General features: G+C 41.4%; 1 protein-coding gene across 5 annotated transcripts in view; it reads left to right on the top strand.

Annotated features, from left to right (window-relative positions):
- RAI14 (retinoic acid induced 14) overlaps nt 1–14,916 on the top strand; it is an 85,455-nt gene extending 70,539 nt beyond the window's left edge. For 4 of the 5 annotated variants that reach the window (XM_059873595.1, XM_059873596.1, XM_059873597.1 and 1 more), the window contains exons 7-18: nt 104–174; nt 1,542–1,648; nt 3,929–4,107; nt 4,727–4,755; nt 5,688–5,774; nt 6,489–6,575; nt 7,256–7,316; nt 7,631–7,749; nt 8,262–9,773; nt 10,545–10,694; nt 12,583–12,648; nt 12,908–14,916. In XM_059873595.1, the coding sequence (XP_059729578.1) occupies nt 104–174; nt 1,542–1,648; nt 3,929–4,107; nt 4,727–4,755; nt 5,688–5,774; nt 6,489–6,575; nt 7,256–7,316; nt 7,631–7,749; nt 8,262–9,773; nt 10,545–10,694; nt 12,583–12,648; nt 12,908–12,985 (2,546 nt within the window). In that variant the 3' untranslated portion in view covers nt 12,986–14,916. The remainder of the gene's footprint in view (nt 1–103; nt 175–1,541; nt 1,649–3,928; nt 4,108–4,726; nt 4,756–5,687; nt 5,775–6,488; nt 6,576–7,255; nt 7,317–7,630; nt 7,750–8,261; nt 9,774–10,544; nt 10,695–12,582; nt 12,649–12,907) is intronic. The other variant, XM_059873599.1, reaches the window with a different exon arrangement.
- The last annotated feature ends 9,814 nt before the right edge of the window (nt 14,917–24,730 follow it).

Below are 24,730 nucleotides of genomic sequence, written 5' to 3'. Positions count from 1 at the left end.
CTTTCTGTGCCCCACTGTAATACTGCACAAATGTTGAAATTGGGGTTGAATGGACTTTCACAATTGTCTTGGTTTTTTTTAATTTAATTTTATTTTGTTTTAGCTGCATGTGGGTGTCTTCAGGCAGTTCAACTCCTGTGTGAGCACAAATGTCCCATTAACATCAAAGATTTGGTACGTACCTCCTCTCCTCTATGTCCTGCAGATACTTCAGAGCTTTCATCACTCTTATTCCAGGCCTTACCACGCTCCATCTCAGATGCAGTTCAAAGCAATGCTGTGCTCACACCTTCAGGGTTTCTCTGCTGGAGGAAATTTCTTTTGCAGCTTACCATTGCAGAGGTGTGGAAGCACTTCACAATCTCATACTGTAGTGGCAGGATTTGCTGATGGTTGAGACTTTGGCACAGATAGCTAGAATCAATTTTTACACATTCAAAACATAATTAAAATTGTTTCCATTGTCCCCAGAAGGCTTTGGAAAAGGCCCAGTATGTGGCCAAGGGCTGCAAAATGCTCACAAAGCCCAATCAGAGCATGATATGCCTGAGGGGAGCAAATATACCTCACATATTCCAAAGGCTCAGAGACACTACTGTGAAATGTCTACAACCAGCCAGATCTGGTTTTGGGAGTGATGCCTGATAGAAAACCTAATGACAAAAGGAAGGGATCTGTAAAGCACAGGCCAGGCAGGAAATAATAAAGATACTCAAACTTATTTGGTTTTGGCTTTGGTCTAAATCTGATCTTTCTAGCAAAAACAAATATATCACTGACATGTGATCTAAGATTTCAGCAGATGCATTTTAAAGGCATAAAAGGTTCATTCAGTCTTAAGGTTGTAGGAGTATCTTAAAAATGTCCTGAGCTACATCATGCCCAGGTATAGGAAAGAGAGAGACCAGCCTCAGAGGTGCATGACAAAGTGACAAGGAATGGTCGGAATTTGGGTAGTAGACCTAACTGGGAAATTCCTGTTAGCTACTAGTAAAACAATAACCTCACCTTGAAGGTGGTCAAACACTGGAACTGGTACCTAGAGCTGTGTCTTTACCTTTGGAGATGCTTAAAACATGACTGGACAAGTCTCTGAGCTATGTGCTGAAACTTGAAGTTTGCCTAGCTCTGGATTGAGAAATAAGTGGGAGAATCCCCAGATACCTCTAAAGGTGTCTTCCAACTGTGTTATTCCATGACTTCATGAAATGTTGTATTTTTGCCTAATACTTAGTTAAAATTACCGTTTTTTTTTGTGGAGCTACAGAGAGATATTTTGTCGTTTCAAAATAATTGTGCTTTAACATTGAGCAAACAGCAAAGGGAGTGAAAAAGCAAGTTCCTGCTCCCTGTCTTTTGCATTATCCTCAACAGATAAGAAAGAAATTATACTCAGCTATGTTTATGGTACCCAGGAAAAATGTGCTAGTAGCACCTCATTTTTGCTATGTAAAGGTAAAATTTGTAGCTGACTTTAAATCTCAGTGTGTTTTTGTAAGTGGATGGAATACTGTTCATAGTTTCTTTATATGCATTTCTAGGATGGGAACATACCTCTGCTGCTTGCAGTACAAAATGGTCACACAGAAGTCTGCAAATACCTTCTCGATCATGGAGCAGACATCAACACGAGAGATAAAAATGGAAGGTACAGCACATTAACATGTTGATTCTTCACCAAAGCTGACTGTCAAATGAACATTCCTTTTCAAATCCTTCCCAAAATAGTTGCTGTTAGGTGAAATAATGCTTTCTGTACTAGACAGCATACCCTGATTGCTGAGAAGGCTTACAGAATTCTGATTGAAGTAAAAGATGAAGCAGAAACTGTGTGGCTGTAAAACTAATCTGCCTGTAAGATTTTCCTAGGGATACCAGAGCATTTAAATGATTCCTGTACAAGTATGATTGATAGCACTCACCCACACATCACTTTCTAAATATCCCAGTTTTAAATGCTGCTCTGTTCTTGGAATGAGTAATACCTCCAACTTAAATCCTTAAAACTGCTACTTGTGAGCAAAATCTGTGAGGGTTGCATTTTCTGCCATAATGCAGCCACAGCAGCAAGAAAAAAATGCAGTTAATCACTATAGTGGAGATGCTGTTTTTTCAGAAGGTGCCAATTAGAGATTTTTCTGCATTAAGAGATAGTGCATGTATCAGACAACTTCTTAAAAAGCAACATCCTTGTTCTGATGATACATGCAGATGTTCTGATGATAAATGCACTTGTTCTGATAATACTGACAAAGATCAAGAGTCTTAGAAAATTATGGACTGTTTTGTAGATAGCCGATTAAATTGTGGAGGTAAAGTAGGATAGTGACAAGACTTGGCACTTACACTTCATAGCAATTTTGATTATTCTGTGTGACACAATGCTGATTCTGTTCTCTGGCAGCACCTGTGAATATAAGACTGGGCCCTAACTTGCTTTTTATCAGTCCAAAGTTCATTAGAGTACTCTTTATTTCCAGTTGTCTGAAGAAAACCCCTTTGTTTTCTCTCAGTTTTCATGGCCTCACTGGTGCTTTGAACCTGAGGTGCTGCACACTCTGGGGCCTCTGCCTTCCCCTCACTCTCCTAGTGTTTAATCAGCAGACAGTGTTAAGACTTTCTGCTTAATTGGATGAAGGAGTTTCTGTCACAGACAGGACTCCCATTTTTGTATTTTTTTTAAAGATAGTACTGTACTGTAGAAGCAACAAAACATTGTAACATGCAATGTGCTGGTTTACTTCTTGCTTTAATGGTGGTGAGGGGAGTGACTAGTCCTGCATCTCATGCTCACAGAAGTAGTTAAGAATTTTCTGAAACCGGAGAAACCTCACTCAGAGAAGGGAGGAATAACCTTGGAAAATGGCATCTCCAGATTCCTATCATGTCCAGACTAAGTGAATTATTTTGGTAATCTAAAACCATCCCTGTGACTCTGGAGGTGTTATCCGAGCTGTCACTCACCACTACTTTTAGCACAGTACTGCAACAGCATCACTTTTCCGAGTGACTCACCCATTACAGGGAGTATGTTTAATTCATTAGTGAAACTGTTGTCTTAATAGCAAATATTATCACTGTAGTAACTTTTCAGCATTATATCTGCACTGAGGAATGTATTTGGCAGTAAACTTGGCCAACCTATTAGACATGTTTTCAGGCTGAGAAAGGAGAACTGTGCCTGAGCAGGAAGGCAGTATTAAAGCATGCTTGAAAGGTGAGGTTTTCTGTGTGTTTGCAATTATTCTTTATGTCTCTTATGACCCCTTCAAACAATTGAGGAAAGCAGATGCATGTTAGGAAAAGATTCCTTCTGTATGCTGTGCTTACTCCAGGAGCTGTCTCTGTGCAGCTGCCCTCTGTTGGAAAGGGAATTGTTTGTGCTGTTATGAACTCCTTTTTTTCTTTTTTTTAGGCTGACAGTAGCACAGGGTTTGAGGTCAAACTCATCTCTTGGACTCACTGAAAATCTTTTAGATTTAATTGTCTTTTTGATTGAAATCTGTCTATTTTGTCTCGAACACAGCATGTGGAGGAGAGCAGGAATGAAATAAAGGTTTTCATGTTGTACCACCACTGTAATCAGAGCATAGCAGTGAGATTTGTTTGTCGGACTTTACCCTGGTGCCATTTCTATCTGTGACTCTCCTCTCAGCCTCAGGAAGCCATATTTAGAAATGTTTGCAGACCTCTATTTGCAGCTGGAGTATATGAGGAAGAGGAGCAAGAGCTGGCCAGTCTTTGTTTGTAAGGAGAAAGAGAAGTCACATTTATATAACAATAAACATACTGATGGAATTTTGGACTTTATTGCACAATAACAGTCATAATATTTTTTTTTTCCCTGAAAAAATGAGCTGCTAAAGAGAATGCCTTGACACTTGCCGTTTGTGTTTTGTTTTTTTGGTTTTTTTTTTCTCTTGTTCAGAACTGCCTTGATGATGGCTTGTGAAGCTAGTAGCCTTAACATGGTGGAAGCTTTCCTTGGGAGAGGTGCAGATATCAGTTTAGTAGATGTCTTTGGACAGAATGCTCTGCATTATGCCAAGCTCTCTGAGAATCCAGGGATCCAGAATCTCCTGTCGTCAAAGATATCTCAGGATGTGGGTATGTGAGAGGCTGACCTGCACTTTGTCACTTCTTGATTTAGCACTGAGCAAATTTACTTAAAAGTGTAGCCTGATATGTTGCAAAAGCCATTTTCAAGATTACCTGGCTGAGACTTCCCAAAACTCTTTGCTGTAGATGGTAATATTTAGCATGGGCTAAAACCCTGAGCAGGCCAAAAAGAGGTGTATTGGAGAAAAACAAAGTTGATTTAGCAGCATAGTGAAATTCTGCATGCAATTTGGAATGGATTCTCTTTTATACATAGAACCCCTCAGTAGAGGGGTTGGAGAAGGAACTAAAGCAAGCAGAGCATTTTATGGTCGAACTACAATGGATTTCTGCAGTAGGAAACTTAATGCATAAGAATGGTGCAAGACCAGAATAAGAATTGTCATGATTCTTCGGATTTTGTCTCAAAATGAAACCAGACAGTAGCAGAGAAAGAATGTGATTGAAATGGAATTTGCAAATTGTATTTTTCAGGTTTCAGACAGGAATTCAAAAACCAAACCATTTATCTATGGTCTGGGAAGCAGAGCAGAGAGGTGGGTTAAGAAGGGAAAGTAATTCCTCCTTTAATAACTTCTCTTTATTCCACTTCTTTTCTGCTCCACAGAGGCAAAGTCTCCAACAAAAGCGAAGCAGGTATTTGTCCTTTTGGTTTTGAAAATACTCTGACTCTCTAGACTTGTAACATAACAAAAAAAAGTAACGGAAGCACTAGTAAGTGTCATTGTGAGATGGGTTGCCATGACTACTATGTAATGGAAAAGGTTTTTCTTGCTTTGGTAAGAAATGTGTTTCAGGAACACTACTTTTAGACTTGGCTTCTCTGTGTAACAGCAGCAGGCACCCTTGGTGAGGGGAGGAAAGGAGGGTGTGTGTGTATGTGCGTGTGTGCTGGGGTGATTCCTGCTTTCCTCGTGTAATGCAGGAGCTTGGCTCTTTGAATTGCAGAAAAGAGGATCTAGAGAAATTCTCTCTTTCTAAAACATAAAATTAAAGGTTATCCCTGGTTTTGCTGGAGACCCCTTCCTGTGAGAATCACGGCAGATTTAGTCGATTAAATTAGTTTCTCACATTTTTTATTCAGTGTCCTATCTTGGAGTGCAAGTAGACCTTGTAGACCTGCTGGTGGCTGGGAAGTAGACAAGGGTGCAATGCATTGGTCATTCCTTCTCTGAGTGCAGAGGTGGGTTTTTTGGGGGGCTCAGGCAGAAGCTGGTAGAGAGGAAAGATGTTAGCTGTAAAGAATGGCATGACTGGGCTGTGCTGAATGGAAGTGTTTTAGGGTCACTGGTGCTAAACCTGTTGTCAGCTTCTGCTTTTTCACTAAATCTTGTTTGTTTCCACTGAAGCATGGTTTACAAGGGAGCAGATTCTTATTGTCAGGCATGTTTAATATCTTTGTGTTAGTAGAGATGTGGTCTTTACCCAGGGGGAAAAAGGCACTGCATGAGCTGCTAAAGTTGATATTAATGTGGGATTTATTTTTTATTTTTTTTTATAAAACAACTTGCTCATACTTTACTAACCAAACTAACAAACCTACCTTTTCTGGCTGGTGAAACTTGCAGCATGATCAAGGCTCTAAATTAAGTTCAGAAAGAAGTGGAACTCCAAAAAAACGCAAAGCCCCACCTCCTCCTATCAGTCCTATTCAGGTAAAGAAAAGACAAATTTTGAGATGCTTTTAGGGGATATAAAGCATTTTGAACATTATTAGAGTTATGTGGGCAGGATTTTTTCTGTCACTGTTATTTTATATGCCTATCTTACCATGAGTACTTTTCCTGACATTAGGATGACACCATGAAAGCTCATATTGCTTAGATTAACTAAGCAAAACTGCTTAGAATACAGCATGGTCCAAGATACAACTGTACAAATTTTACTGTACAATTGCTTCTTCCAACTAAAGTTGTTGTTCTTTTTGGCGATTGCAATAAGTAAATGATGAGTTCCTTATATTTTAGTTATACATATATATGGATATATATTATTATGGGCATATAAACATATAAAAATAAAATACTTAACTGCTTTTTGATACTATATAAGCCTATTTAATAGTTAGGTTTTGTCTTAAACCAGAATGTAACCTGTGTAACAGCTACACTTCTTATGTAATAATGATTCAGAAGGGCACTAAATAATTAGGTCTATTCTCTGAAAGTAATCTAGAATTGTGACTTACATTAGTGCAGGTAAAAGTACTTGTTAATGCATGTGTATGCATATATATATGTGTGTGTATTTGTGTGTTTGTATATATATATATAGATATACACATATGTATGTAAATATGGGCACATGTTAGGGAGGTACCTGTATGTGCATGTTTGTATGCATACCTATTTATATAAAATTTTTTACAGGTTAATGATTTGTCCTCTCCACACTCATCAACTTCAACTCCCATGACTGGAAAAGGGCAGGCTTTCTTTGCTGATCAAGTGTGCAAGGTATCAGTGTTCCATTCTTATGAGCTTAGGGAGGGAAAGTACAGGATCTGTTTTGCTTGCTGTTCTATTTTGATGACTGCAGTCTCCTGTGACTTAATTAGCTGAATTTTAGGAACAAAAACGAATCCAAATCTATTTCAATGCAATTCATAAAACAAGCCTAAAGATCACTTTAATGTGTGTAAAACATATAAGTAGTCATAGGTGAGTTAGTGTTTAGAAGCATGGTTATGAAAGTATTAATGTTCTAATAATTCAATTTCTAATGTCAGCAAAGTGCATGGAATTGGGCAGTGCTAAAAGACACCATTTTACCAAAAGATGTGAGTGAAAGGGTTGAGTGTGTTCTGTCTGATCTTTACCTTGTGTTGCTGAAGATTTCTTTAAGCACATGTCAGTGTGTTGCTATTACTTATCACAGGGTTTGTAGTCTTCCAAACTATTTACAAGATGCCTGTGTTTCATTAGTATTTAAGGGGAATTGGGCAATGGAACTTGAATGGCTGTAGCACACTTTGAAATACTGGACACATGCTACAATTAAACAAGACCTCAGAAATAAAAGACATCCACTTGGACAGGCTTTATCCAGCAGAATCTATACTGTCTATAGTTGTTTTTGCTGATCTGTCCAGCTTTACATCTGCTTTCTGTGAAAATGTTTTCTTTTGATGTCTTAGCAGGAAGAATTCAGCTCCTTTCACAGGGATAATAAAGACAGACTGAGTGACAGCACAACAGGTATACAAATAATCCTTATCTCATCAGGTGTTTTAGGTGGCATGAAATGCTGAAAACCTCTGTACCTTTCTACTTAGAACATGAGACACACTAAGTATTGAGTGACATTTTGTAATTCCACAAGCAGCTCCCCACCAAAACATCCTGCTTCTATTGCATTAACCTAGCACACTCTTGGGGAGTTTGTAGGAACAGTTTGCTTGCTCATTGCATTTAGTGGTCATGAGAACAAGCTGTTTAAATGTTGGAATAACTAACTAAATAGCATTTCTGCTTTTTGAACCCTTTTGAATCTTTTTTTTTTCCCTCTGAAGGTGCTGATAGTTTATTGGATGTGAGTTCTGAAGCTGACCAACAAGATCTACTTCTGCTGATGCAAGCAAAAATTGCTTCTCTGACATTGCACAATAAGGAGCTGCAGGACAAATTACAGGTGGCATATTTTTGTGCTGTTCTGGTGCTCTCTTAATCTGCTAGGCAGAACAAAGAGCTGCTTACTGTTTTAAAGAGTTGTACTGTGGAGATCTTTTAATGAGCTTGTGGGTAAGATCATGGAAACACTCTGCCCCAAAGGATTAAATCAGTGTTTTGATCTTCTCACTTTTCCATAAATTACTGAATAACTTTGTTTATTATGATAACTGCATTCTAAAATATGTTGTTAACAGTTGTGCTAGAAGAATTTTAATTTGCATAGCTTTGATTATTAGTTTATGGAGCTCAGCCCAGACTTTCAGAGGAGCTTGGCACTTACTGCCTTCTCTCACTGTAGATGACTAAATGGGAGCAGCTGAATTTTGAACTTATCCAAAACTTTCTTCGATGGCTCTTTCATCATCTGTCTCTATAGGGTGTGGCAATACTTCCTTGCTTACTCTGTTCTAAAAAAATTAGAATCATGTACTTGGTTTTATTGTGCAATTTTTGGTGTGTTTTTTTGGACAGGAAAGAACACCTAAAGAAGGGGATTCAACTATAGAATCTTATTCATCCCAAACACAGCTTGAGAAAACAACAGAGAGACAAAATGAGTTCTTTGTGCAGGAGCTGAAGCCTACATTAAATGCCACTCAAATCCAAGAAAAGTTGACAAGCCCCAGAGAAGTAAAAGTAAAGTACCTCCAGGAAGACTTAAAGGATGTGCAGAGAAAATTAGAGAATTCTGAAGCCAAAAGAAAGCATGTGGAAACTCAAGTCCAGTCTAGAGTATCAGAAACAGATCATTTAAATAGCCCAGACATTTCAGAAAATGGTTCTGATCTTAATTTGAAATTTGAAGAAACTCAAAACAGGCATGAGGAAGCTGTGAAAGAGATTTTGAGTGTACAAAGGCAAAAGAAGCCAGGTCTTGTTTCCTCTGAAAGTGAAGAAACCAGTTCTGATCTAAGTATGTTGAAGGTTACATATGGAGAAGTTGAAGCACTTAAGCAAGAATTGAAGAAAGCATTGGAGGAAAGTGAAAGACAAAAAGAAAAAGTGAGAGAGCTACAGAAAAAGTTTGAAGACAGAGAGCAGAAGATAGCAGGCAAATTATCTGTGGAAGAGTGTGAGGAAATGAAGAATTCATATTGTTCAGTTATTGAGAACATTAATCAAGAGAAAGCATTGCTAATTGAGAGGTACAAGGAAGGGCAAGAGGAAATTAAAAGGCTACAGGACAAGCTGACAAATCAGATGCAGTTGGAATCTGGTGCTGAAGCTGGAGAAAGGAAAGATGTGATGCACAGAACCATAGATGAGCTCAACAGGCAACTTAGTGAATTGTCTCAGTTGTACAAGGAAGCACAAACAGAGCTTGAAGACTACAGGAAGAAAAAAATTCTAGATGATACAGCTTCAGACTACATTCCTAGAGATGAACATGAGAAACTGATGGAGGTAACAAATTCTTTGAGATACAAAGCAGAAAATGAGTTATCAGAAATGAAATCTCAGTACACAAAAGTATTAGATGAATCAGAGGAACTCAAGCAACTGTTAGACATTCAGAAGCAAAACTCTTTGCCAATTACTGAACACCGTCAGGTAATCAATGCACTCAGAAATACCATAAAGGAGATGGAGGAAGAAATAAATGAGCTCAAACGACTACTTAGCAACAAGGAAAGTGATTTAAGAAACTTGGAAAAGGAGTTACTGGAAGAAAAAGCTGCAATTAATGAAGCCATGGTACCCAAGGCCACATATGAAAAGCTCCAGTCCTCACTAGAAGGTGAAGTTAGTGCTTTGTCATCCAAACTGAAGGATGTAATCCGAGAGAAGGAAAATATATCCTTAGATGCCATGAAACTGAGAAATGAAATTTTGCACTTGAAAGAAGCAAAAGAAAGTATGCATACTCTGCTTGAAGCAAAGGAGCGGGAGGTGACAGATCTTCAGCACAAGTACCACCAAGTTCAAGAAGCTCTTACCGAAATGAAAAACTCATCAAAACTAGAAGAAGATAAAGACAGAAAGGTCAGTGACTCAGTACAGTGGAGGGGTAGTGTGAGTTCAGAGTGCAAGGCGTGTTTACTGGTGCATGAGTGCCCTAACAGTGTTGGTTCAAGTACCTTCTGAGTCCATTTCCCCCTCTGAAAATCCAGGTATCGAAGGCAAAGGAGTTTTCTTTATTTTTTTTTCTTTGCAGTTGGTTTCCCTCCCCTGTAGAGATAGACAAAATCTTTCCATTTACCTCCTTCAAGTTCTGCTTAGGTTGGGTTCACACTATTCAGGCAGCTGAAGTCAAAGAAGTGATATTTACAGCAGGAAGATATTCCAGAGGAGACAAGAAAACAAAGTATCAGGAAGGCGCAAAAATTCACTGGTGGCTAAAATTCACTACATCATCTCAACCATAGCATGATTTGACTAAATTTCCTCTGCAGCTACCATATCCGTCACTACAAATTCCTTTATACAGAGCTATGCATTTTGGTAGCTGTGAATAGCTGGCCTGTGTTTGGTTCAGCAGCAGAATTCTTAAAGGTGGTAAATGCAGCCCTTCTTATTAAATATTGCCAATGTTCAGAAAAAGGAGTGCAGCTTGAATAGACTGGACTAGGATGGGGAATAGAGGAGCATTGTAACCCTTTGCTTACATGACATCTCTCTTTGTCCATAGAGGTTTTTTACAATTTGGTTTTCCCCACTTCTTAGATTTAAGTCACAAATAACTCAAAGATAAGGCACATAAGAATACAGTATGCATAGCATCTTTTAATCAAAACCTACATTTTGCCTCCATAGATCAATGAAATGTCCAAGGAAATTAGCAAATTAAAAGAAGCGTTGAACAGCCTTTCTCAGCTCTCCTACTCAACCAGTGCCCCGAAAAGACAAAGCCAGCAGCTGGAGGTGTTACAGCAACAAGTGAAGCAGTTGCAAAACCAACTGACTGTAAGTGTGACAGTTTGTAAACCAAACATTAGTCCCAGTTCTCCAAAGAAACATGTACTGTTCTTCACTCTGCCTTATTTAAAATAGGCTACAGTCAGTGCGTACATGGAATCTTCATCCAAAAAATCTGTAATTTCTGTTTCTCTGAAACTTGTAGGAATTTGCAAGTCATAATTAGCACTTTAGAAAGAGCATAACTAAAGAAAGCTGGTTTTCCACATATTTTTCTCAGACCAGTTGAGAAACAGATTTTTTGTACTAAAATGGAGTGACCAAACCTGCTGCTCAGACCTTAATTTGTGGAAATATATGATCAGTTTGCAGAAGATTCTCAAGAACATTCATCAGCTGAAGTTGTTTTGGGATTTTAAGCTTTTTGGAAGAAAGTATGACATTTCAAGTCAAGCAAATGCATCTTTGTATAGGGAGCATAGTTTATTCTCTGAAATTCTGAATGCCTTACACATTTTTTTTTTCCATTTTGTTGTTTGTGCTTGAAAGGTCCAGTCTTCTAAGCTGGGTTGAGTCATAATTGATATTTCCTAGAATTTGCTTGTACAGAGGAGCACTTTATCCACTGTTGAGGATGAAAAGAAGGTATTGTCCACTAGAGGCCTTTGTTGAGGGCTCTGGAGAACCTCTGAAAGAATTCCCAGACTGACATGCTAAGTGGTGTGCTACCTTTCCTAGCTGAAAAAAAGAGGGCCCAGTATGCCAGAAGAACTCCCTTGCACATGAGAGAAATAGTAGGCAGAGCATCCTATCAGTGTGAAGGCCCAGACTTTTTTATTCCAGTCCTTCGTGTCTGAAAGGACCCTTCATCTCCCACTAATTAGGATCAGCAAATTAGTGTAGAAGGGCAAAGGTATACAGCACATTGGGAAAGCAGGTAAGATTTAAAACAGGACCGAAACACTCTTTCCTTCTTGTAGGTTAGCTTTCCTAACAGCTTCATGTATCTTTGGAAAGGTGGCAGTCTGTGATCATTGAAAAGGATTGGATGGCATTCCTTAAGTCACGGTCCTGTAGGGTAAGATCTTTGTGAGCACCTCCTTTCACCTGGGAAGGCATCTGCTCTAACAGAGGGATTGATGCCTTTTTCAGCCTCACCTAAAAACAGAGGCCAGACAGAATTAAGAGAATAAAAGCAGATATATTTAATGAAGGGCCTTCAGTTACATTAAGGGTGGACAAAGCCTCCCCAAAGGGGCTATATGCAAGATGGAAGACGGTCACAAGTTTTTCAGACAATTCTAATATATCAGGGATTAATGCTCCAGTTACAGCTTCAGGTAATGAAGTAATTTACCCCCAGTTTTCCTCTCCCCCCAGTTCACTTCTGTTTATACTTTTCAAAGCCTGGGGCAGTAAGGTGTCCTTGAGCTACCAGCCTAGAGAGGGAATTGTTTTGTCTGAATAAAATGGGAGAACAGTAACTGACAGGCTATGGAGTTTTAGAGCTATACCCTAAAGCAGTACAGGATTTGAAAAATATGAAAGCTGAAATCCTAAGGCATCAAGGCCACTGCTTTCAGGGAAGAGCTGAGTTTTAGAGCTGATTTGTCAGAGTACTGTTGTCTTTCCTCAATTCTGGTTGCTAATAAGCTTGGAAATAGAGTATGTTCTCATTCCACACCGTTGCAGCTCAGTGCTTGTTAAAACTGATGATATCACCAGCTCTTTTACTGGGGTAGGTAGAACTACAGCATTTTCCTGGACATGCTTCCAAGCAAATTAAGAGTGCCTGGTGACACAAAACTGTCTGAACTGGTTTTCAATGCATTACATAAGACTATAGTTTGAATTCTCCCCAGTCAAAATCTACTTGGGGAGTTCTGAGTTCAATAGTTCTGAATGCTCTGTGCCTTTCTGCTTATCTGTTTTTTAGGAAACAAAGAAACAACACCAGGAAATTGTCTCAGTTTACAGGATGCACCTTCTCTATGCTGTGCAGGTACGGTTGCATGCTGTCAGTCACTCAGTGCTAGTGTATTAAGTGAAGATGTTTCTTCTGCAGATTTAGTAAGAATTTTGCATGTTTTCACTTAGAAAACATCCCTCCTGTAAGGTATGACAGTTCAAGAACAATTTTAACACTGCTTCCACTTGGGAAATTGATCTAATTAATATACCTGAAAAATAGTTTGTCAGTGTTCTTAAAGACTGGAGCTGCATTCATTCAATCATCTTTTTTTCTCTCTCCCTTTGTCTAGGGTCAAATGGATGAAGATGTCCAGAAAGTGCTTAAACAAATTTTATCAATGTGTAAAAGCCAATCACAGAAAAAGTAAACAAAAAAGCCAAGGAAAACTCCCTATTTTTATTAACCCTGTTATGGTTCTTTTATCTAGATTTGCCTTAACGTAAGATTTCAAATTGGCAATTTGCTGCTTTTGTGTTACTGTGCTATTTGTGAGGGGGATATATTTGTCTGTCTGTACCACTTCCATGTGCATTTCCATGTGCAGTAGCTAAACACACGTCTGCTTTTTATACCCAAAATGCAAGTATGCTCTTCAGACTTTTTACATAGGCCACTCCACGTCATGTTTACCCTGTGAATACTATTCCAGCTTCCTCCAACAGCAGCAGGTTAACCTGGGGGAAAGCACTGGTGTTGCCTGGGTAAAGGTGGAATTCTCTGTGAGGTCTTCTGTACTGATTTTAAGCTGCATCTCGTTACTGGGTGTGTTTGATGCTGCAGCACTCAGATTGCTGACATTTTGCCACGTGAGTCTTTGGCAGAGCAGAAGTGAACCTTGCAGCAGCGAGCAGGAGTAGATATTTATGCTGAGCCAGAATGTCGAACAGCTACACTTCCTGGTGCAATGTTATTTAAGATTAACACACTAAAACGTAGCTGCCCCAATTCACCCAATGCACTGAGTACACAAAACCCATCATAGTTTCCTTAACTACCTGGTAGTGGAATGAAACTATTTCAAAAGGTAAAAGCATTAGTTTATTGAAGTTACATACAGACAGAACTGTCTCTATAAACAGCCCTTTATGATAGGTTTAGCTGTCTATGCAAGCATTGGCCATGAAGCTCAGGAACAAAACCAGGTCATATACTTTTAGACAAGGGATTTTAGTGAACACAGGATGTTTACAGTGAATGTCAATGCCTCATACTTCCTAACCTCACTTTTGTAAAGATCTTCTCTGCAGTATATTTTTACTGGCCCTCTAATGAATTTTTTTGTAACAAAACCATTTTTTCTACATAATATTTGCATTAAGCTTATTAACAAATATTTTTAGTAATTGTGTCTTAGAGAGTTTCTTTTTATACCCCCAAGTACTCAGTAATAGTGAAGCATAGTGAAGTGTTTTCAGTTTGTAAGAAATTTGTATGGAATAATAGACCTGTCTGTCAGTGTGGTCCAGAGCAGTTAAGTGTAAAATTCAGCCTGCTGTTCCAAAAAAATTTAGAGATTATAGGTAGATAACAGCAGGAGGTGTCAAAAAATTCTGTATGTTGTTTCTAGAGGCTATGGGCATCAATAAAGCCTTTATCAGCACTTCTACATTTAAAGTCAAATGAAAATGCCTGATGTGGAATAGAATGAAACTATGGAAAAATGTTTTAAGCACACACTGCACTTGAGGGTACAACCATTTTAACAAGCTTGTGGCTTCAATATGGTATTGTGGTTTTTTTTTATTCTATGGGGATATGTCTCTATTAATAGAGAAATCTTTCAGAGCTATATAATCTATGAAGTTTATATAGAGTCATAATATGACAGGAGTCAGCAGTGCCTCAGGCTGACTGAATTCATAGTGCACTTATATCAGATAATTCCTAACTCTGGCAAAGCTAAATGGATTTTAAAAACAAAAAGAAAAACACCAACTTTGCATCAGTTAGACCTTGGTGTTACTTTTCTTGAGTGGTTTAACTAATGCCATCTAATTTTGAACAGTATTTTATAGTTAGCTTTGAAAATGCTCCAAAGAAATGTGAAAAAATTTTGCTGCATCACTTCAAAAAGAACAAAATTTTAAGCATGCTAATGCTGCAAGTATAAAACTTGATGAACCATTCTGTAGGTTGCCTGATGGATTTAGTCTTCTACTTTGGTTTGGTTTGTATATTTATTACAATTATCTTTGTGGAATATTGGAAATTATATACTACAGCATAACAAGTTTCTTTATATGTAATTTTCAAGAAGTTTCCTCATGCAGCAAATAAACTATTTCCAATTTTTTTTTTCATTTTTGTCTTCATTAACTTTTTGTATTGAGGGAAATCTCACTACACTGTTCTAACATCTACTGTTCTAACAGTACAGATGTGTTCTATATCTCCTGTTTAAACGGATGGTGCAAGAATCAGGTTTTCCTCCCTGAAATTGCATCTTCATTATTAACTGTCTTGATTTGTTGTGTGAAATAAATCCAGTCCAAACACAGTGAGTTTTGCAGATGATGCCTTCTATTGCATTGATAAGTTTGTAGCCATTTCTCACATGGACATCCTGCTAGAGGTAATACAGGTTTCCCATTTGCCACTGGATTTATTCCAACAAAGTTTAAAATACCTTAGAGCTGCAGAACACATCGGTGATGTCCCACAGTTCTTCAAAACTGGTGGTTCTCTGTCACACTGCACTTCACAGACAGAACTACAAGGAGAATATATCTAAGTGTTTATGCATATGGATATGTCTGCTTTTTAAACTTAGTTACACAGTCAGCTCCATTGCCTTTTATCATCTCTTCTCAGTTTTATTTGAGAAACTGTTCTATCAGTGACTGATCTTGCCTGAAGGAATTGCATCTCTTGTGATCACATCCCGAGGCGCTTTAGCCTCTTGTAGCAAATTTCTTTAAGCTGCCCAGCACTGGGTTCCCTTTGAAGATGGACAAGCTGACATGCAGAGTCTGGGCCTGTGGGGTACATCTGCCTAAGCTGCTACTCTGAAACATCCACATCTGTTTCTGGCTCCTGCATGGTCAGTCATAACAGCATGGGCAGCATTTTTGTAGCGAATTCCTTTCCCTCACTCCTCTGAGTGCATGAGTACTGGCAATAAACTCCTCTTGCCAAACTCACTCACTGCAGTTTGCACACAACAGATATAATTTGGTCAGAGAGCTTGATCAATATTGGTTCTTCTCATCTGCCCCATGTCCTGTCACAGCAGGGAATGGTGACAAATGATGGTAGCAGGCTTCAGATGGAATTTGGGAGGAGGTTACATCCTAGACCTGCTTTAAGATCACCTTTTCTTTTTCTTCCTTTTTTTTTTTTTTTTCTTTTTGTCCCTTTCTCTTGCTGTGTAAACTTAAGGGCTAGTTCCTGTAAGCTGGTGTTGCCCTGGTTATTTATCATCTGGCTCTCACAGGGTCCTTCTTTTGCCAACCCAAATCAACTTGAGAAGATGGTGGAGGTGGAAAACACAGAAGATTTCAGCAGCAATCAGATAACTTTTTGCAGTGTGCCATGTGTCCTTGCTGGACAGATCTTTTGGCTGCAGCAGCACATAGTGAAGCATAACCAACACCTGAGCACAGGGATCATTGTCCTCTGAGATGAGTCTGGGTTCCTGGGCACATTGCATAGCAGACTTCCTGCTAGACCCTCGTGGTTAGACGCACAGGTCGAGAGCCAATCTTGCCCCTTGCTGGCTGAGCAGGGGGCTCAGGGATGGCAGAATGACCTGCTGATTGCCTTCCCACCTGTCCTCAGGGCAGCTCCGTGGTGATGTGATGTGCTGTGTGTCAGCATAAGACAGCAAAAGCCCAGGGAAGACCACGCTGCTCTGTGCTGCAGCAAACCACACACAGCCCCAGGAGAAGCAGCCAAGAAAAGGCCAGTGGATAAGCTGGCAAGAAATCCCTTGGCAAATGCCATTTCACTGTATGGAGCTGTTAAAGCCCACTTCATGTTCTGTGAGTTTGCCTGAGAATAGCTGGCCTGGGGGGTAGAGGTAGGTGGGGTGTGATTTCAGTGCTGGGTGATTCAGAGCTACATAAACTACTGCTGCAGTACATACATTGTGTTTACACCTCTCTGGAGGGGTCTGGCCAAGTGGGGTACAGTAGCAGGCTCAGGGCCGGCTATGGCTCCGTGGAGGGATGTTTAGAGATAGGTATTTGCTGAGACAGGAATTGAACCAGAAATCCTCACTCTGGTCCTCCAGGCCTGCTTATCCCTCTGTGACCCCATAGGCTAGTTTCCCTAACCCTTACAACTGGTCAGTTTCCAAGCCCCCCTAACCCTATAAAAGGGGCTGTCTTGGCCCATTTTGTTAGAAGAGCTGCCATCGGATCCTTCGCGAATCCCTCAGAATAAACCATCGTGGAACACTCTGATGCCGCCTTCTCATCTCTCTCGTCTGCTTTTCTGGAAGCCACGACCAGCCAGAGCCCCTTGGCAAGCTAAGAGCTGAAACCATAAAGGAGCTGATATCACTAAGAGCTGACAATCACTGAGCTTGCTAAGGTGGCCATGGCTGTGCAGCAGTTCGGGCTCGGAAACAGCCCCCGAAGGGCTGAGGTATCCGGCCTTGAGACTGCTTGCCTGGGGCGCTCGGACCCTATGGGGAATCAGCTATCCAGCTAAGAAGCAAGGTCCTGTGGCTTCATTATTTTTACAGGGTACCAGCCTGGAGTGTGCAGGAGGATAAGCCAAGAGGCTGGAGTACCACATGGGATAATGGGAGGAGAGCTGACTCATGGCACTAGAACAGGGGGTTCATGTGCCCTTTGCCTGTCTGACCTTCCCCAGGGAGGCTCTTGCTTGGGTCAGCCACACCAAAGCATCCTGGGGCTTTCTTCACACCAGTGCCAGCCCTCATCTGAGCAAGAGGCAGACACAGAAGGCAGAGGCAATCTGCTCTCACATGTGGCAGAGACCCAAGTGCTGCAGGGAAGAATTGCTGTCTCAGGTGGTGTGGTCAGGCCTCCCTGTGCAGGGCAGGTCCTGTGGCTTTGGATGTCTGGGGGTCAGGGCCTCAGTCTCCTGCTTGGGACCCAGGCTGCAGAGCAGCTGTGCCTGTTGGGGAATTGTGTGGAAAAGCTCTGGGGGAGCTAGGTGTGGAGGTTTCAGAGTAGCATAGACAAATGTGATGCACTTCATCAAATATCCCACAGGAACAGCTGTAACACAGCTAAATTTTTTCAAGGAAATAGAAGTTGGTGCAAGGCTTTTAGGACAGTTCAGTGATATAATCATCTATTAACTGTGGGTTTGGTCTGCCACAGAGAATACTAAAAGTACTGAATTTAATGTCAAAGCACAGTACAAGAGTTTGAGTACCTTGGAACCTTCATCTGTAACACCACTTGGTTCTGCAGCTATGGGTCACTGTGTGTGCTCGTGGGTGCTCCCCAGTTCTCAGCAGAGCATTTCACAGAAGTGAAGTTTCAAATGCTTTTCTTCTTCCCTGCCTCCTCCCCTGTTTGGATCCTTCACAATCCTTTTGAACATAAGACACTAAGCACAGACTAGAACCATATTTTGTTTTGGTTTTATATCTGTGTTCTTCTAAGGGCAGTAACAAATTCATTCTCCTCAACAGTCATTTCCTTAAACCCCTGTCTTAGAATTACAGTGGTAAATTGCAGCTGAATAAAAATCAGTTACTTGGTGTCTACTAATTTGAGGAAGGTTTCAAATATAAAATGAGTTAAAATTTTTGTAACTACAGAACAGATCTACCAGTCAAGTCTGCTGCTGGCAAGAACGTTTGTGCCTTGCCCAACCACTGTCAGTTAGATTCCCCAAGCTTCAGTACTGTGTGACAAAAAGTCTTCTTGGAGAAATGACAGCCTCTGTCACATCAGACACAGTGGTGGCAGACTGTATGGACTGCATGGACTGCCACTAACATGTGATTCCTCTGATGACCATTTTTTGCCTTTACACAAGCAGCAAAAATCAGCTTGCTTTTAGCCCTGCTGATGCCAGTCCCCAGTCCTACAGGTGGCTTTGGTCTGTTTTGTGCTATCACCCTTAGCTCCTGGGGCATTTTAGGGCAGTGCATTTGTAGGTATTTCCAAACCTTTGGCTGCCCTGACAGATGCTGAATTGATGAGTTTAACACAGGTTAATGCAATCACTGGGCTTTCAGTGTATTATTTTAAAAGCCTGCTTGCATGTTGATCTGTCCAAATTCACAGTATTGGCCCTCTTTGTACATTTTCCAACAGCCTGAAATGCTCAGACAGTTGGTAATGGGGCCTCCTACCAGCAGCTGGAGATTGGAAACAGGCACATCTCAGTGACATCATCTCCTGCAAGGGGCTCAGTGCTGGAGCCCACGGGTGTCCGTCTGCTCCTGCCTGCCTGCTGGGCCCTGCACGCTCATGGTGTGATGCTGTTAACCCTGCCCAGGGAGGATGCTGCAGCTGCAACCCTGCTGGTACCCTCAGGAGACTGACATTGCCTGCATCAAAACACCACTGTGCCTGTATGGGAAGCTGTTGCTCCGCTGTAGTTGCCTTTCCCTTTGGGATTAGCCAAAATGCTCCTCAGTGATGGCTGGGCTCAGGCCCACAGGACTCTTCCTGCATTCCTTGTCGTAGAGCAGCAACAGTCCCCACCTGCTGCACATTCAGAAGCCCTGTCCAAAAATGTTTGGATGCATTTGCTTCTCTGTAAACACTCTACTGCCCCTCAGGAGTCATCCCCCAAAAAGTCTGAGGAGCAAGGGGTTGCTGGATTAAACTGCATTTTCCAGACAAAAATTAAAAAAACTCAAAACATTCCTAAGAAAGCAACCTGGCATTCCTTCCTCTCAGAGCCTCCCTGGCAGCTGGAAAACTGTGGGGAGTGACACTCAAAGCACAGAGGTCTGCACTGCCCTGTTCCTAGAAACAGATTGTCTGGATTCTTGCTGTTCAAAGTACAGCTCCCAAAAAAAGTGGCGCTGCATTCAGCAGTTGTTGGGGCCACAGCTGGGTGTGAGCACAGCTGGACAGATGTTGCAGAGCTGGTGCAGAGGTACCTGTGAGGCATTACAGAGCCAGGTGCCTGCAGGAAGGTCACGGTGGGGAGGGCAGGTGCTCCCCAGGTTGTGCTGCTCCTGCATTGTCCCCTGCACGTGTGCGGAGCCCTGGGCTCTCTGGGGGTGGCTGTGTGGTTTTCAGAGTGTCTCTAAAATTCCTGCCCTTGCTGCTACATGAAGAATTTGTGTCACCGTCCTACGACTGGCAAGGGGCAGGCCGGCAGAGTTTGCTCTGCAGATGCTTTGGCCGGTGGGTGACTGGCACCATGTTCCCTTGTGAATATCTGCATAATTAAAGCCAACCAGGATCACCCAGACTGGGTTGCAGCATGGAGGAAGAGGAGGGCGTGCAGGTCTGTGCAGCCCATGCCTCTCTGACAACATTTCTGGGAGCTTTGGTCAGCTCCGGAGAGAGACTGCTCGCAGCCGCACCCTGGATATACCCCAGCTCCTCCAGAACCTGTCCCATGCCAGTAGCTAGTTTATTAGGAGAGTAAATGTGTTTGGCCGGCTTGTTGTCCAGAAAAAATCCGATTCGTTTCCCGGTGTGCGACAAGCAACTAATTACACACTCAAGAGAAACAACTTATTATTTATTCCAGTGGCACAAGCCTGGGTGCTCAGTGGTGTTCCAAAAATCAAGCACACCAACTCTCAAAACTTTTTACTATTTATACACTCTAGTGTTAAGGAAACTCCCCAGTCTAACCAGCGTTGAAGCCCTCTGGCACTCACACTCCCAGTGACACAGCTGGGACCAAAGCTCCTTCACAGTCAGACCAGGCTAGCAGCTGACGCCCCAAACGCTTCACTCACAGTCAGACCAGTTCACCTCACTGGCTCCACCCCAGGTTTCCCATGTAGGAGTCTCGTTCCCCAAAGCCATTTATTCACGGCGCGCTTACACAGAAACAGCTCGTGCTGATGTCTCCGAGGAGGGACCCCCAAAAAAGGAACCCCGGGGAATTTTACACCCCCACTGTCTACCCAGGTGCAAGTGCAGCTCTTCCTCTCCAGTCGGCACATGCCACCCTCTCCGTGTCAATTCACCCAGCTGGCATCACCCTTCTTCATCTCTCTTGTTATCCAAAATGTCTGCAATTGCCAGCCCCTGCTGTGTCTCCCCACTCTCCCTGGTTTCACTGGGTTTTGTGCCCTCTGTTCATCAATCACAGGGCTGGCAGTTCAGGGCCTCTTGTCTCCCTCTGGGCTCCTGCCCCCAGCTCAACCTGCACCTGGTGCAGCTTGTAAACACAGCTGCCTGCACCAGGTGTATCCCTCGACATTAGCAAACACAGCCACTAATGTTCGTGGGCTACAAAAGACATTGTTCTCTTATTAATTCTATCTTCTATCAGTCAACGATTCTCTCAGTTCTTATGCTAATTAGTCTGCCGCCCTCAGTCTTCATCTTCTTTTGACATGGTGGGCCATGAGTCACTCTGTCTTGATTTCTCCCTGCTGTAGTTCTTTTTACCCACTCAAAGTCTGTTTTAGCACAGTTGCTGAGTTGGCCTTAATAGTTTCATCCTTCTCTTGGGAGTTCTGCCATATATCCTTGTGGCTTTAAAGTTCTGTATTCTTTGTGTCTACCTACTATCCTTCCTCCCATCCTTTGTTAACCTTCCCCTAGGTATGAGATCACTGAAGCTTAACAAGGCAATTCTGCCAACAAGTAATTTTTCATTCCAACACCTGGACATAACTTAGAGACTCAATCCATGGAACAGAAAGCAGCTAACAAACCCTTTCTGGCTGATTAGGGGTGCAAGTGTGTAATTAGGTGGAGTCGTTCCACACGTCCCTTAAGTTGCAAACCCCCCTCCCCATTACTGCAATCCACTGGCATTTATGGGGTAAAATTCAAACATATGTTCAGGCAGACTTCTTATCTCAGACCTCCAGCCTTCTGGTCACTTGCTCCTTTTTGGTAAACTCCATGGCCCCATCTGAACCAGAAGGGGTAGGAGGCTGTTCAGTTTTCCACTGAGAGTTTTACTCCACACACAGACACAGCCCCCCAGCCACTACCCCACCTCAAACACTGATGTGGTGGGGGTGAAAGTGGGAATGAAATTCCCACTGTCTCTCTGCTCAGATTGTCAATGGTATTACAAAAGGGAAGCTCTTCCTGGGCAATGCAGCTCTTTCTAGACTCCCTTGGATGTATTTCTCCAGAATACTTACACAAATTGACATCCACAGTCATGGTGGACATTCAAGCCCACTTCTCACTTCTGTGAGAGTCTATTACTCCATCGGAGCTGTGTGGGACACCTCCAACACTCTCTGCCTGCAAGAGCCCTTGCAATTAGCAGTAGCAATGCACTCCTTGTTAACTTAGACCCAGCTAAGGGCAGAAGCAGGGTAGAAAGAAGCTGAACCCATCTGTTTTCTCTTCCATTTATACCTAAGCAGTCCTGGCCCCCTCAAAGAGAGAGTCACATAAAAATGAGTTTTTCTCTCAACAAGAAGTCATGAGGCAACTATTCTGTAATAGCAGCATTTTAAAAATAATTCTGCATTTTTTCAGTTTAATGTTAGTATTCTTTAACGTTACTGTTCAGCAAAAGCACTGCTTAGTGCTACTACATACAGTTTCTAAGCATTTATTTTGGTAAGACCCACCTGCTGGATTCTTCAAGCTGCTACAAAACGAGGTTAAAACCAGACACCTACAGGAAACAGCATATGGCTTATCTCAGCTTTTCCAGTTGCTCCACTAACCTCACTAAAGACTCATCTAGTCAAGTATACAAGAGTACTATTTCCACGTAAATCCATGTGTAAATAAATAATAAACAACTAAACTAAATAAAAACTAAACCACTGATTCTTTCCCACCACTAACTTTGAATCAGAGGTATAGAACTGAATTCCCTCTGGAGAATTTTGTGCTTTACAGATCCCAATCATTGTAGAAAGCCAAGGAGACACAAAAATTCAACATGTTGGGAGGCAGGACATAACAGTAGCACCAGCACTGTTGGTGTTTTGTTGCATAAAGATTGTCAGGAGCCAAAGGCATTATTTTGACTTCTAGAATCTTCGAAGACTGGTGGGGACTCTGGGCCTATTGGCAGTAGTTTTCTGGTAGAATCAAAGTGCCTTCTTGAAAACCTGCGGTCAGTTCCTGCTCTGAAAATCACAAATCAAAATAACTGGAGGGGAAATCACTTGCCAGTTTTGTGGCCTGTGGATGTGGGATGCCCACAGCCCCCAGTGCTGCCCATCAGAGCTGCCAGGCATCACCTACCACAGCTGAAACCGGGTGGAAGGCACTGGTGACAGCTGCCAACCCAGGAACTGGTTTACTTTACAAGACAAGTAATTCTGAGTACTTGCATGCACCATTTTAAGAAAGCAGATGGGCAAAATCTGAGTTATGACAAGCCTTTCCTGTGACACTACAAAAAGAAAAAAACATGAGCTGAACATTTCTTTTGCTGCAGGTTTCCTGTAGTCTGCAAGGGGAAAGGTCTTGTTAAATAGCAGAGACAAAAGGTACTAAAGGTAACCTGAGTTCTGGATCCATGCAAAGTGTAGCAGGAAATCCAATGCAGCAGTGGATATCTGCAGAACCGAAGTAACTTACTAGGTCAAAAAGATGCAGTGACCTTTTAGTCACCATCCTCCTCTTCAGCCTTTTTATTTTACTGTGCTTGAATGCAGAAATGTAATCGAATACATCACAAATGGATCCTAAATCAATTCACTGCCTTTCAGCACCAAGGCTGTAGCCCAGATTTCCCATGTTCTTGTCTCCCTAAAACCATATCCATGAAGTCAAAAGTGCACAAGCACCTCCCTACCTCTGGGAGTATAGACAATAACTCCTGCACAAACCAGATGTGGTTTTAATATCTAATACTTACTAAATACAAGTTATTTTCTAGTATTTTGTGGTGTTCTGACTTCTAAGGGTATTGCTTCTATGGTAGGCCACAGAAGAAATCATGAAAAGCACTATTTCAAGAAGGAACACAATACATCTGTAGGCAATTATATAAAAATTCAAATGTTAAGCCACAATTCCAGAACACAATACAAGAAACTTGGATATTCTAAAATAAATCACACCAAGAAAGTGGTGTGTTCTACTTCATTTTTATCCTGTCACCAAGGGATTATTTAAATTATCCTTGATACTCAGTAGTCAGAGATAATAATTCCCAATGAGAGCATAACCTTTTTCTTTCATTGAAGAAATTGACACAGTAAGCCAAAAGGTATTTCATTTATACTTGTCTTGGATATATTTTAGTTTGGGAAAAAAACCCCAGTGAATAAGAGTTATTTAGAATATTAGGTATCTATGTCAGCCTCAAAAATTTATAGTTGTTTATAAAATTTGTAGTTCAAAAATTTGTTATTGTTTATAAATTTCAAACAATTAACTTTATTATAAACTTTACTGCAATAAATGGATTTGCACAAAAAACCAACAAAGGTGAACAGATAACACTGAGTATTCCAAAAGTATACTCTTGCTGGCATAAGCATGAGGTAAAAAATTATCCACAAAAACATTTTAAACTTAAAATAAACCCAAAGGATTCTGTGGACTTGTGGAGCAATCAACTTGGTAACGTATGAACACACTGTTTTCCATAGAAAACAAAGCAAGACCTCATCTGACAGACAACAAAACTTGACCAGAGTCTAAAGCTGCAGAAACCACCTGAAGATTGCTGACTGATCACATCCCACAGCAGAGAGGCAGGCAGGGCTCAGTCTCTGTGTGTGATTTGCAGACTGCATCCAGTCCAGTGCCTGGCTGCTCCCAGGTACTTCCCATTCTGAGCAGGTTGGTTGGTGTGAAAGGACAAGTGGACTTTTGATCTAAACACAGCCCATCTGCTGCTCTGGAGTGGGACACTGCAGAAAACTGCCCAGGAACCACACCCTCTTGTCAGTGAGCACGAGGTCAGCCCCATTTTTAGCACTGATTTGAATACACCACTCCATGGGACACAGGCAGATATTGCCCTGCTGCAGTTCAGCAGCCACTCCTGTTGCTGAAAAGGGCTGCTGAGAAGGCAAACGAAATTCATAAAAAATTTTCAACATGAA

Source organism: Haemorhous mexicanus, chromosome Z, assembly GCF_027477595.1.
Source record: "Haemorhous mexicanus isolate bHaeMex1 chromosome Z, bHaeMex1.pri, whole genome shotgun sequence".
Taxonomy (NCBI): Eukaryota; Metazoa; Chordata; class Aves; order Passeriformes; family Fringillidae; genus Haemorhous; species Haemorhous mexicanus.
This window is presented reverse-complemented; position numbering and strand designations above follow the sequence as displayed.